Genomic DNA, 13215 nt, shown 5'->3' with positions numbered 1-13215 from the left:
CAAAATTACAGACCAATAGATTGAGCCATGATTTGATATTCCAAAGCAAACCTCTTTTTAAATATGTATGTCTCCTTTTGCCCCACTGTTATTCAAAAACATACATGCTAATATGCTGGTAGACACATTCTCTCTCTTTCTCTCTCTCTCTCTCTCTCTCTCTCTCACACACACACACACACACACACACACACAATGAAGATCTGATTCCTTGTTCACACAGTACATTTCTCATAAAGCTACAGCTGGCCGGAATTGCTGACAATTGTATATTTGACTTGCCATTTTTACCTACGTTTTTCCATCAAATGCATTTCCGAATATAGCAGGAATGGAAATTTTGGATGAGAGGAAATCAGTATTCATAGAGTCTTGGTACCTGTACACAACTTGCTTCTCCCTTCCTTCTAAATCTAAGCCATTGCAGCTCTGCAGTTTTCTGCTTTAGGCTGCTCAGAGAGGTGTACTTTCTGCTTGCTGATTCAAAACCTGCCTCCTGGCGTATTTCTGGAGAGAAGAAAAAGTAGCATTCATCTTTTTAAAGCAACACTTTTATTTTAACTGAAACATTCTACAAAATCTGTGGAGGTGGGCATGGCAAAATTTAAGCTAGGAAACATGTAACCAACACCATTTCCCCTTCTGGTCTGACTTGTCACAAAACCCTAAAACCATTCCTCTACAATAACTGTAGATTTCACTATTGTGTTACCATCTCTTGCACACAGCTGACTTTGCCAGTATGAGTTCTGGAGACAAACTCAGGTGCAGGAAATACTCCCCTGTTTTCCCTGCTGAGTTGTTTGACACAGGAGGCAACTGGATGCTTTCTTGAGGCACAAAAGTGAACAGCCCAGAGAAGTGGGCTCCCAGAATCCTCCTCTGTTCTCCTAGAATCGTCACACCCACACTTCCCTTTATCTCCTGTTCTGCTTCCTCCTCTAATCATTCTGTGGCTGCTTGTTTTCTGCCTCCCTCAGACATGGCATTGTGACTCAGAATTGCTGCAGGCACGCCAAAAATAGGCTTGTTGGGGGGGGGGAGCAAGTGATCAGAAAGCACACTTCTCCATCTTGCCATTTGAACTTCAGCTTCTCCCACAATACAGAAGAACACAATAAAGGAAGCGCTTGTGTACATCATAACTTAAGATGTATGGTGGAAGCCTCTCTTTTGCTACAAGTAAAAAAGGCAAAGGACCTCTGGACGGTTAAGTCCAGTCAAAGGCGACTATGGGGTGTGGCGCTCATCTCGCTTCAGGTCAAGGGAGAATCTGGAGAGCTGGTATTGAATGTGGCCTTTTGATCCACGCACTCACAGAAAATATAAACTTCTGTCACACTGTATTTACTGTGCTTACACATTTTCTTTGTTGTAGAGATTCATTCCACATTGCAAAAACCACCAATTTAAAGCACCTCTAGTTATGGCCCTGTCTGAGAGTAAGATTTTCCTCAATAGTTCTTGCTAATGAAATTAAGCAGCCTTTTAAAAGTTATTGGTTTACCTTCTTTTTTACTTTTTGCTATTGAAGTTTAAATTCCAGGTTCCCTTCATTTTATGTACTTGGATTCACTTAAAGCAGTAAGACAGGAAAATTCCATTCTGGCTGTGTGGGTATTTAGCAAGCCCTTATTGCCACAGGACATCCGTTATCTCTCTAAAGTTTTTAAAAATAGAATTATCAGCAACAATCTCTTTTTTTCTTCGTTCCCCTGCAGGGAGTCAGTTCAATGGGTTCCTTTCCTCTGTGGATTCTATGAAGAGCTGTGATTGGATGTAATTCATCTAGCAGCAATTTACATTGCTTATCAGAAAAAGAGAAGTGATGTGGTGTGCAAGCAGTTGTTACTTTTTTCAGTCTGTACATGCAGGGGCTAGTATTTTGTGCACCCTCTGCTGGCTTTGTTGAGTAACAAAATGATTCACATAGCTGTGCATGCTGGTGTTTTGCTGATGAGCAACTTTTGCTGATGTTTTGGCAAGATCAGGTGTTGCATAAGCTGTTGATGTTACTTAAAGGAAAGTGCTACATATATTAATTGCAGCTCAAATTGAAACATTGGGGTGGAGGAATCAATGTTTGCCAGATGGAAAGTAATTTAGAAAATGTAGTATTCCCATGCTAATGTGGTCATAAGCTCAGTGAAGTAGGAAAACATGAAACAATAGTCGTGGCTTTCTGTTTTGTGTGTGTGTGTGTGTGTGTGTGTGCGTGCGTAATGTTATTCATACTATGGTACCTGGCATTCAAAATTGAGACTTCAGGAGGTGCTATCCTCTCTTCATATTTCTTTCTCTCCAACTAATACTGTTTAAGGAGTTTCTTATTCTTAATTTGCCGGTATTAACCTTCAGTAATCAGTATGGTTGCTTTCTTTTCTTCAGATGTGCTTCTCTTTTCAAGGAACTAACACAATCTTCTTAAGAGCAGCTTGAAGCAGGACAGAGCTATGCTATGAAGAGAGCACAAAGTTCCTTGTGATTCCTAGTTTGCTTCAGTCCCACCAGTGGTGCAGTAATGGCTCTTGGGATTGCTATCCTCATGGGGGGGGGGCTGGCCTTACTGAGAAGCAGAGAAGGAGGATGTCCCCCTGCATCCTTTCGGGGCAACATCCTGTAAGTTACCTTGCTTAGGGCAGGGTCTGCACATTGCTGAGACACATAGCTGTCAACTTACAGATTTGAAAATAAGGGGCCAGCAGCCTCGAAAATAAGGGATCAGCAGCCAGAATAAGGGATCAACAATTACTTTGGTGAAATACATATTTTGTTGCGTGCAAATGGCTTTAGATACCTATTAGGTCCATAAATTATCATATAGCATATATTCAACACAAAAAAACAGCAACAATTTGTTGTTGACAAAGCACAGCTGGACATAGAAAGGGCCCCATTACCTTCAGTAGCTTATTTAAGGGACATCATCAATAAGGGACAGCAGCGGGACATGGCACTGGGATAAGGGACTGTCCCGCCAAATAAGGGACGCTTGACAGCTATGCTGAGACATTGTGGCAGAGCTGGATAGCCCTAATGAAAGCAAATATGTAAGATGAAATTGGCTGGCTGGCTGAGGGTGGTAGCCCATTTGTCCCCTTTACCCTTTCTTGTTGATGTATCTGGTGGGTGTCACTGGCACAGCTAGGCTTGGGGGGCAGGGGTCAAATTCTGCCTGCTGAGAATTTTCTCAAGATAACACAAAACCATGGGTTCTATGGATAGTGGTGAGGATTATTCTAGTGTTTGAATTCGGCCTCATGTTTGTGTGAATCTAGGTTGGTTATTAAACAGCAGATCAGCTTCATGATGATCTAGATGTCCTCTTATTTTCAGTCAGAGTCAAAGTCAGTTGCAGAGAAGCAGATGGAGAAGAAATTAAGAGGTACATACAAGGGCAAAGGAGGGAGGAGGGTGTTTTTTTCATACATGCAAGCATATGATTTTTCCATATGGATGCTTATGGGTTTTTTCTCTCTGCAAAGAAATAGACTCTTGTCTATTTAAAAAAGCAAACATTCCCTTGTGATGACCCTCTAAGGATCTCACAGCTAATATAGTTTTATAAACAGTTTGTAATGTCATGTAGAAGCCTCTAAAAGTACTCTCTTTAGAAACAATGCTTCTGTCTCACATTTCCTGGCATTTTCTTCAGCAGTGCTTGACGTGTTAGTCTTCAAAACAAGATCCCTGTTGTGATGGATTCATCTGCTGCTTTGGGTTGCCTTCATTTGATCGTGGCCACAATCCAGATAGCTGTTAGTTGTGCCCAAAGACTACAGTTTCCTCAGTGAGACTCTTTTTATTATTATTTTAAGCGGTCCCTGGTCAACAAACTGCTTTTGAAACTCTCCCAGTTCCCAAAAGTGGCTATGCAGGGGAGCTGCAGTTCCTTCTTTAAAGGAAAATTTATATATCAAAAACCTCACTAGCCAAGTGTAGGTAATTGTACTGGTCTGTGGATCATAGCAGCCTTTAGAGAGAGCTTTCTGGTGTCAGATGAGGAACTGATAGCAACTCTAGGCACCCAGTTCTTAATGAGTTTGCATCCACATCAAATGTCTACACGCACTGCAAACTGTTTATATGCTAACAGTGAGATTCTTATCCTGCTATGATGATTTTATGAAGAAGGGTGAGTTCAGACTATGAATTAATTTGATGCCAGCTGAAACATTGTGCTAAAACTAAAAAAGGATAAAGAATGCATTCCCACAAGGAAGCATGGCTCATGGGCATAGAATGTCTTTCTTTTACTAGCCAAATTATTCATCAGCTGCTGAATCGCTTTTGGAGCCCTGGTGCATAGAGCTGGCGAGAAATCCACCATAATTGTCCTCTGATTCAGCATCCTCTCTCCTTTCCTCCTCTGCACACATGAGTGAAGTCTGCACTTTGCTGAAAGTGAGAAATTTATTAGCACAAGAGCTTTTCTGTCACAATCTCATTACAACATCAAAAGGTTTATATCTGGAATGCAAGTTTTAATCACTTTAACAGGTTGACGAGAAATCAAGAATTCTTTGACTGCAATTGGAGCTGTTTCTATGCTGTTTTCGCCATGGAACACAGCAACACTATTTCCTATTCATATAAAGCACTGAGCTCTACCATTTGAAAACATCTTTGGGCATCATGGGTACTTTCACCGGGGCAGTGGATTATATTCTATAGTTCTAGTCTAAATTCTACTTGACATGTATTATATTTATGTATTGGCTATACATTTTACAAATAAATAACAGACACAAGCGGAACTTCTGAGAAAGCAGGGTTTTGTTTTTTTCTAGTGTAAGGTGAGAAGAGGCCCTGGGGTGAATTTATACGGTGTACCTGGTAACCACAGACTCTTACCAACCCCAGGGCTTCCTTCCCTTTGATAAGTACTGTTTACAAATAATGAAAAGCCTTTATCTGCAATAATTGAGCATCTTGGAAGCCTCAGGTGAATAGGTTAAATGAAAAACAGGTTTGTGTGAATTCAAGTTTTTAGAAGTAGGAGTTAAGTACTGAGTATCAAGTCTATACTTTGTGTTCTTTCTCATAGGAAGAAAATGGTTTTGTAAACACAAAAGACTGTTGGAGCAATAACAGTACAGTGCTACACTGATTACTTTCACACAAATACATTTTTAATACAATTTTAATTTTCTCTGGTATCTCAACATTCTGCATCTCACATACCTACTTTTCAGACCAGTTCATGGTGTTAAGGATGCATATGCTGGGCTGAACTCACATCCTCCAGCCCAGTATTCTACGTTTAATAAACTATCACATCTAAAAAAGGCCTCTCCAGGGTTGTTGTTTTTTGGGGGGGCGTATCCTGGGCAAAATGCCCATTGGTGAGTCTCCTCTTCTGTTGATGGATCCTGGTGGGCTTACCTGACAGTGGTGGCAGGCACAGCTTCAGTTCAAGCAGCACCAGCTGACTAAGAACTGCCATTTTAATTTTCCCACAATGTTTGCAGGGTGACGCTACATTGGAGTATTGCGGAAAATTAAAATGGCATTTAGACCCAGGGGCTCAAACACTGGACCAGTGGAGAGAAACCTTTTTAAAGGAGATGCCAAAGAAAGTGTAGTTGGTAGGCTCTGCCTGGGCATTGCAGCCTTGGCAGCAGCCCAGAAATTCTGAGTGCTGATACTGGCCCTGCATCAGAAAGTTTTAGCTCTGTGCAGGGTTCCCTGCCATTACTAATCTGTTACACTTTAAACTGTTACTCTGAGGAATGAGCATTCTGACTGTTAACCACTGATAAATCCAACTCTCCATGAGTTGGTTTTATAAAATAATTTTACATTTGCAAATTTAGTGAGATCATATGCAGCATCATACATTCCTTTTACAGTATTAGTAATTACTGATGTGTCACATAGTGGATTTTTACATTCTCTTTGAAATTTTCAGTTGAAACAAGGAAGATGCTTTCACTGACTTTGTAGCCACCCCTGCCTACCTATCACCCCCACAACCCCCCATGCCAACCCATTCCCTTCACACTTCACCCCCCAAAACCTTGTACACCTGGCCCATTACCCATTACCCCTTTCCCAACCCCTTCTCCTTTCTCTCACCCATTACCCAAACCATGCCCCTCTTCCCTCACAGGTCATCCAGACTAACCGACACCCCCATTCCCTGACAGATCACCCAAACCACATCCATCCCATCTTCTCACGCATCATCTGACATGGCAGCAGTGAGGTAAGGTGGAGACCAAGAAGAGGGAGGAATGGGGTCATAACAGGGGATGTAACTTGACAGAGTGGGCTTACACTCACTCTGCCAACGCAGGCAGGGGCCAGGAATGGAACCCCCACACAAAATGGTTGTTGCCTGTACTTAAAAATTAATTTCCATGAGGATTTCTTCAAATTCATGAATGATACGCAGAAATAAGGTAAAGCAGATTTAGAAAACAGATTGGAAATAGATTTATCTGTGCATCACTAGCTGTAAACCCTGGAGGCTTTTCCATTGCTGATTTTGCATCTCATTCAAGATGCCATTGCTCCACATACACAATTGAAGGTGAGAGTTGTGACTGTTGTTGAGAAATATAGTTTTATTTGAGCATTAGTAAAAGAAGCTGGAAATGCAGGTGTCAGAACAATTCCAAAAGGCAACTTTGCTATTGAATTGAATCTGGTGGGTGGTAGGTCTGCCTGGGGCAGTTCCAGTCACCTGGCCCAGTACTCCTCCTTTCAGTAAACAGACAAGTGGGATGCTGCTGTGTTTGTGCTTGTATTAGATTTACTTATTTTTTGTTTGCTGATTTGATTTAGTGTTTTTATTTAAATTTTGGGTTGTGTATACTGGTCTGTAAATCATCCAGAGAACTTAGTTATATGGGCAGTATACAAATGTCCGAAACAATATGAAATCAGCCTTGGAGGGGCCTGTGGATCACTTCTGCCCCACAGCATTTGCCCACTAGTGTCCTTTGAACTTCCTCCATCACAGCTGTTGTTTTTCATGATACATTTTGAGGCCATACCACACCTTGATGCCAATATCCACATGCATCAATACATAACAAACCGTCCTCATCTGTGTTTTCTTGTGACATTGGTGCCTAGCATACTTTGATGAATGTGAATACGTGACGGTGTATTGCCTAGGTTTTATAAGAACTGTAATGTGGGAAGCTCACACCTAGAACCCCATTGCATTGGAAGCAAACTCACAAAGCTGTCGGTTCTAATTGAAAGTTGTAGGATGTTAGTTGCTGAGCAGACTGGTTCTGGAATCTGGAGATGTCTTTAAGACAGTCTTGAAGGAAATACAACCTCCTAAATCACTGCCAAATTCAGCACTTAAGTTCCCCTAGGAAATCTCCTGTCAAGATCACAAAAGAGATGGTACAGGCTCAACAAGTTTTGACACAGTTGTACCGTGCAAGATGGATACACTTGGGTTGTTTTGCCTTCCTTAGCTTAAGAAGAGCGACTACACCCATCTTGGCACACTATGTGAGGGTAAACTGCTGTATCAGGAGCTGGCTCCGTCTCTGTTCCCAAAGCAGTCAGGTAGTATTATGGGGGATTAGAGAAAAGAGAAAAAGATGGCAGAGATAATGAGCAAACCTGCCTGAGAAGCAAAGGAATGGGGGATACCCATACACTAGCAGCCTTTCCCCATCCAGTCTGCCCACAATGTGCTGTTGTGCAGAGTCTGCAGCAAAGCAGGGGAATTTGGCACTGACATGGCTCAGAATAGTCATCAGATATTTAAAACAGAGCTAGAATAACAAAGGAGCCCTTTGTAGTGTGAAGCTGCACTGAAAGCCTGACCTCCTCCCTCCCTCCCTCCCTTCCCCAGCTGGCTTGCAGGGAGCTGTGCACCAGCTAATGTACACAGTAGAGTACAGGTTGTGGGTTAGTGTGGGTACGGGGGGGGGGGGGGAGAGAAGTATTAAATCCTTTAACTGCTGTAGCATTGATAAGCATTTTATGAAAACCTGAGAAACTGCATTCAGCTCCCCTTTGATCAAACTGACTGTGCTGCTCGCTGAACGGTGCTACTCGCAGACAGAAATGGGACGCTTCTATTTTTAATGTGTTATCTTTGCTGCTAGTCGCAAGTGAGACGGATGAAGGAATGTGAAATATCACATTGATTTCCCATCACTTTGTTTTCTTACTGCAGCTCCTCTGACTTGGCAACATGGGAATTGTCACTTTTGTCTCTTCTGCATATCTCCCCTCAACCCATTTCAAGGAAATAAAGAAAAGCTTGACTTAGAATTAGTAAGTTCATATCTGTATTAATTAAATCAGGGGTTTCTGTGGCTGTTTCCAGTAAAAGCGTACAATGCAGCACCTTTCCATACTTTCTGGGATTTATTTCAGTTTATGCAGCCTGGTGATGCGGACAGGACCATTGCAGTGCTGCAACCAGCTTATTGCTCTCTTGATCCCTGTCCATCCTAGCTGGTGAAAGCCAGTCAGAGGGCTTGCCCAGGTGGCTCCAGGACATGGCTATGGAGTGGTGTATTTTCCCCTTCAGCAGGCAATAGTATGTCTGCTTCTGAAGACACCCACCCTGGACCTTGTGGTTTAGAACAACTTATGCCCCGTCACAAATACCCCTTCTTGGGTAAGATGGTGAAGAGAGTGTTAGTAAGGCAGTTGCAGGACTTCCTAGAGGATACTGATTATCTGGATTCATTTGAATCTGGGTTCAGGCATGATTTTGCAAATCAGCCTTGGTCATCCTGGCGGATGGCCTGTATCAACAGCAGGACAGGGAAAGTGTGACTCTGTTCCTGTTTCTTCAGCTTTTGATACCATTGAGCACAGTAGCTTCCTGGAGCAGCTCTTTGGAATGTGTATTGGCAGCAGTATTTTACATTCCTACATTCAGCGCCATGTCCAGAGAATAGCGCTGGGAGATTGTGTCTCAAATCCATGATTCTTGTGCTATGGTGTGCCGCAGGGCACAGTCTTGTCCCCAGTCCTCCTCAGCCATTGCTCAATATTAAGCCATTGGGAGCACTCATTGGGTGTCTTGGGATACAATGTTATCAATACACTGTTGACACATAGTTCTGTTTCTCCAAAACATCTGAGTGGTGGGAGTGGGTGGCTGAACACGATCTGGACCATTTTCAGGGCTCAGTGGTGAACTGGATGAGGACCAGTATACTGAGCCTGAACCCTGAGAAGATGGAGGCACTGTATGCCACTTACAAACTTTGGGGATTAAGTGTCATATGAACAGCTTAAATAAATTAATAAAAAATCCTGGAATCTTACAATTAAGGCTGATATATAAATCTATAAATTTATATTTAGATTTATAAATCCATAAACCTAAATAAAAACAAACAAATCTCACCTTGGCATCATTAGTACACTTAAAGCTAAGTATGTCAGAAATGTACTGAGATAGTTTGAAGCAAACATGTGCCAGGATATGAGTTCAACAGATCAAACATTTGTAATTCCATAGGGAAGATTAAAAAAAACTAGGATGATTTTCTTGCTATTTGCACATTATGCACTAGAGGCCTATCCTTAGCGATAAGAGCAGTGTCTCGTACACTGGACAGATCTATCTTGAAGGAGGTGAAGATAGGAGGTTACGTCTGGGTTGCACCACAATCCTATACTTGGCCACTCAGAAGTAAGCCCTATTGAGTGTAGTACAGCTGACTTCCAGCTAAGTTGGTATAAGATTGCAGCCTTAATTTGATATTCCTTCCTTATGGTTCAGTTATCTTGCTTTGGGGTTACTGGCATGGTGCGATACAGAGGGAGCTTTTAGGCGTGAAGAAAGGGAGAGAAAAAAGGGGAAATCTTGTAAAGTTGAATAGAGGGGCGAGGCCTTTACTTTGGGGGAAGTCCTGGTCTGCTTTTGACTTGGGAATTTGCAGAATACAGAAAATGATGAGTGATGCAAGTGAGATGTTGGCTGCTGCTTTAGGACAGGTGGGTGGCATTATAGTAGGTTCCAAGGCTCTGGAATATTGAAATGGCATATTTGACTGCCAGTCCCCAACTTCTCCCTTCATGGGGAGTCTGTGAGCGCTTCATCTCATGGGCTCTAGAGAATCTATGGGGCATTGCCAAGAGAAAGATGAGAGACATGAGACCGAGCAGTGCAGAAGAGCTGAAGGCTGCTATTGAAGCATCCTGGTCTTCAATAACAGCTCAGGAGTGCCACAGGCTGATAGCATCCATGCCACGCCGCATTGAGACAGTAGTTGATGCAAAAGGGGCCCAAACCAAGTACTGAGTACATATGCATGCTTCTACTTCTCAGAGGTCCAATATTGCTCTATTTGCAGTCCTTGTTTTGCTGATTTCATTTAATATTCTATTTTTCTTAGATTGTTAATTTGGGGTTTTCATCAGCTGTACGCCATGATCATCACAATTATAACAAATAAAGGCTTGACATATCTCGCTTGGCATGCCATGAGTCTATCTCATATATTAGTTTCACCTTTTAAGCTGAATTACTGAAATAAATGAACTTTTCCACGATATTCCAATTTTCCGAGTTTCACCTGTACTCCTAATTTGAGAGGGAGTGGTGTTCATGGAGGGCTATTGGTTGTGGGACATCAATTCAATGTAGAGACTATGGCTGAACATCCCACCAAACAAGACCTTGCTAAGGTGGCACTTGGCAACCCATTTTAATTTGCTGATTGGTCAAGAATCCCATCAGCAAAAGTGTGAAGCCATGGAAACTCCAGATTGTGTCCTTTTAACAGCTACAGTGGTACCTTGGGTTAAGAACTTAATTCGTTCTGGAGGTCCGTTTTTAACCTGAAACTGTTCTTAACCTGAGGTACCACTTTAGCTAATGCGGCCTCCCACTGCCGCACGATTTCTGTTGTCATCCTGAAGCAAAGTTCTTAACCCAAGGTACTATTTCTGGGTTAGTGGAGTCTGTAACCTGAAGCGTCTGTAACCTGAAGCGTCTGTAACCCGAGGTACCACTGTACAGCTAAATTGAAGAAAAGAAAGTTGCTTTTAGTAGCTGTGGAAATTTAAGGAAGAAGAAGCAGGAAGATGGGGAAGTGTATGCATGTTTGATGGATTTGGGACAGGCACCTGGAATTGGATCAAAGAAATGGTTTAAGCCTGGTTTAGATATCAGAGTATATGATGGTGATGATCTAGACAGACTGAAACAGATGGAGGATTCAGAAGTTACCATGAGGCAAATAGAAGCATTTTCTGAAGGCATTAAGAAATTGACTTACATGTTAAGACAAAATGCTGCAAGACTTTGCTACTCACTTTCCTAGTGCCAGTATAACAGATGAGGATTCAATTGTGGTCCCACTTACAGTGACCCCTTCCCCGGGAGCAAGACCTAGTCTAAGGTGAACAAACTGGACAAGGAAACGTTTTGGGATTTGAAATTGGCCACAATTCCAGATGTAGGTAAGATTTGACTTAAGTATTGGGTGTGTGATCCTCCCAGCCTACTGGTGGAGGGCTGAGGCATGAGAGTCGATCATGGGATACTGGGTCCATCACAAGATGCAGAATTATACGGATCGCCCTCCCTTGTCACTGAAAGAAGCTCTATGACCCATCTGCCGCACGCCTTGGATTTTGGACAGAGACTTCCAACTAGACCCTTCCAATGGGGTACCCCTGTGATTGAGCTGTTCAGAGGTGGGGATGAGGCACCACTTCACCCCAATGTAAGACGAAGGATTCCACCCCAATGCCCAGACCCACCAAAGTTGTGACTATTGCTATGGGGAAGCCAAAACCTGCAAATGGGGCAAATCTGTTTGCCGGTAAATTCCATCCTGGCTCCAAAGAGAACCACAGCAAACAATTAAAGAACCACAGCAAAGCCATAATGGCATAGCCTAGAAGAGAAACCGTTACTATAGAACAAGCCGCAAAGCATGAATATGAGGGAGGGATGGGAGGGGGTGCTCTTCAGTTGATCACAGTCCTGAGGTCAGGGGCAGCTGGCTTTTTAAGGCCAGAGAGCGGACCAGAGTGAAACCTGCTCCACTCCGGTCTGCTGCCAAGCCCCACCTCCAAGGCCTGGCTTGATTGGCCAGAATTTAAAATTGGGACTGGCGGGAACTACCATCTTCCTCTTTTTCTGGAAAAATAGCACTGAGCAAAGCCAAACTATTATTTACCAATTATTATGCAGTCTCCTTGCTGCTTTAATAATTGGGGAGGGGGGAGTACCATAGCTGTCACCTTTTCCCTTTTCTTGCGAGGAATCCTATTCGGAATAAGGGAATTTCCCTTTTAAAAAGGGAAATGTTGACAGCTATGGGGAGTACTATTCCAGTACCTCTTTTGTGCAAGGGATCAGTCATCTTACAGTGCTGTTTGTAAGCTTTTATGCCATATCCTGTGAACTACTGCCTTGGCATAGCTAAGAACCTTCATAGCTAAGGAGGGATTTGAGCCTTGAGTTTCCTACATCTAATACCAACATCTAGCTACCATGCTAGAGATAAATACGCTTTTCAGTTGCAGGTACTGTTAGGCAAAGAGTTTATTTTATTAGGAAATTAGTCCACCATGATCCCTAAATTCACATAGCTTAAATGTGACAGCCTCTTCTAAGGCCTTTGGGGTGCAGTACTTGGTGATTAGGGGGTAATTCCACCCCCGCCCCATGTTGATCTATTCCTTCTGCAGTGATTACAGGGAGGGGAAGCAATTAATTATTTCCTTTCCTATAGCAGGCACGTTGGCCAATTGTTGAAGCACTGGTAATCCCAAACGACAAATTTACATTCAGAATCTACTCACAAGCCATAATAGTTTGTCATTTTTTCTTTTATTGTAATTAGATAGAAAGAAAGTGCTTTGGGTAACTAAGTTGGAGATGCTACAGCCCTTTTCATTTGGGGGAGAAAGTTCAGCACTGGTAAGAGTATGTTTTTGTCCATGATGGCAGATTCAGTCAGTTTCTCTGGATCTACAGATACTTTCCCCCTTTTTTCTTGAGGTGTGAGCGGAATCAGGGAGCTGGTTCAGCAGTTTTTATGACATGTCCCATTCTTCTCGCTCCTCCTTACTTTCTGAAAGGAAGAGATGGAGATTCTGTAGTTGCATGCTCTACATTTTAGAACCAAGTCCCTTAAAATTATATTTGCAGTGCCTTTTTCAATAGATTGGTCTCAGAAACACTCCAGCTTTTCCTCCCTCTTTTATAGCCTCCTCACTCATTGTGCCTACGGCTGAGGAAGTTATCCAGCCATCCTT

At 42.6% G+C, this 13215-nt stretch overlaps 1 protein-coding gene and 1 long non-coding RNA gene across 7 annotated transcripts in view; one reads left to right on the top strand and one right to left on the bottom strand.

Annotated features, from left to right (window-relative positions):
* The window catches only part of RAD51B (RAD51 paralog B), a 293246-nt gene that overhangs the window by 230044 nt on the left and 49987 nt on the right, over positions 1–13215 (top strand). The window contains exons 11-12 of one of the 6 annotated variants that reach the window (XM_053385225.1): positions 3337–3385; positions 3659–5301. The exons of 4 other annotated variants lie outside the window; for them this stretch is intronic. In XM_053385225.1, coding sequence (XP_053241200.1) covers positions 3337–3385; positions 3659–3665 — 56 coding nt within the window. In that variant the 3' untranslated portion in view covers positions 3666–5301. Of the gene's footprint in view, positions 1–3336; positions 3386–3658; positions 5302–13215 lie in introns of those variants that run through there. One more of the 6 variants, XM_053385213.1, reaches the window with a different exon arrangement.
* The window catches only part of LOC128412353 (uncharacterized), a 38412-nt gene continuing 36153 nt past the window's right edge, over positions 10957–13215 (bottom strand). Inside the window, exon 6 of the long non-coding RNA XR_008330058.1 lies at positions 10957–13027. This is a non-coding gene — a long non-coding RNA (uncharacterized LOC128412353). The remainder of the gene's footprint in view (positions 13028–13215) is intronic.

This window comes from Podarcis raffonei, chromosome 1, assembly GCF_027172205.1.
Source record: "Podarcis raffonei isolate rPodRaf1 chromosome 1, rPodRaf1.pri, whole genome shotgun sequence".
Classification (NCBI taxonomy): Eukaryota; Metazoa; Chordata; class Lepidosauria; order Squamata; family Lacertidae; genus Podarcis; species Podarcis raffonei.
The sequence above is the reverse complement of the archived record's forward strand: the minus strand, read 5'-3'. Positions and strand labels throughout refer to the sequence as shown.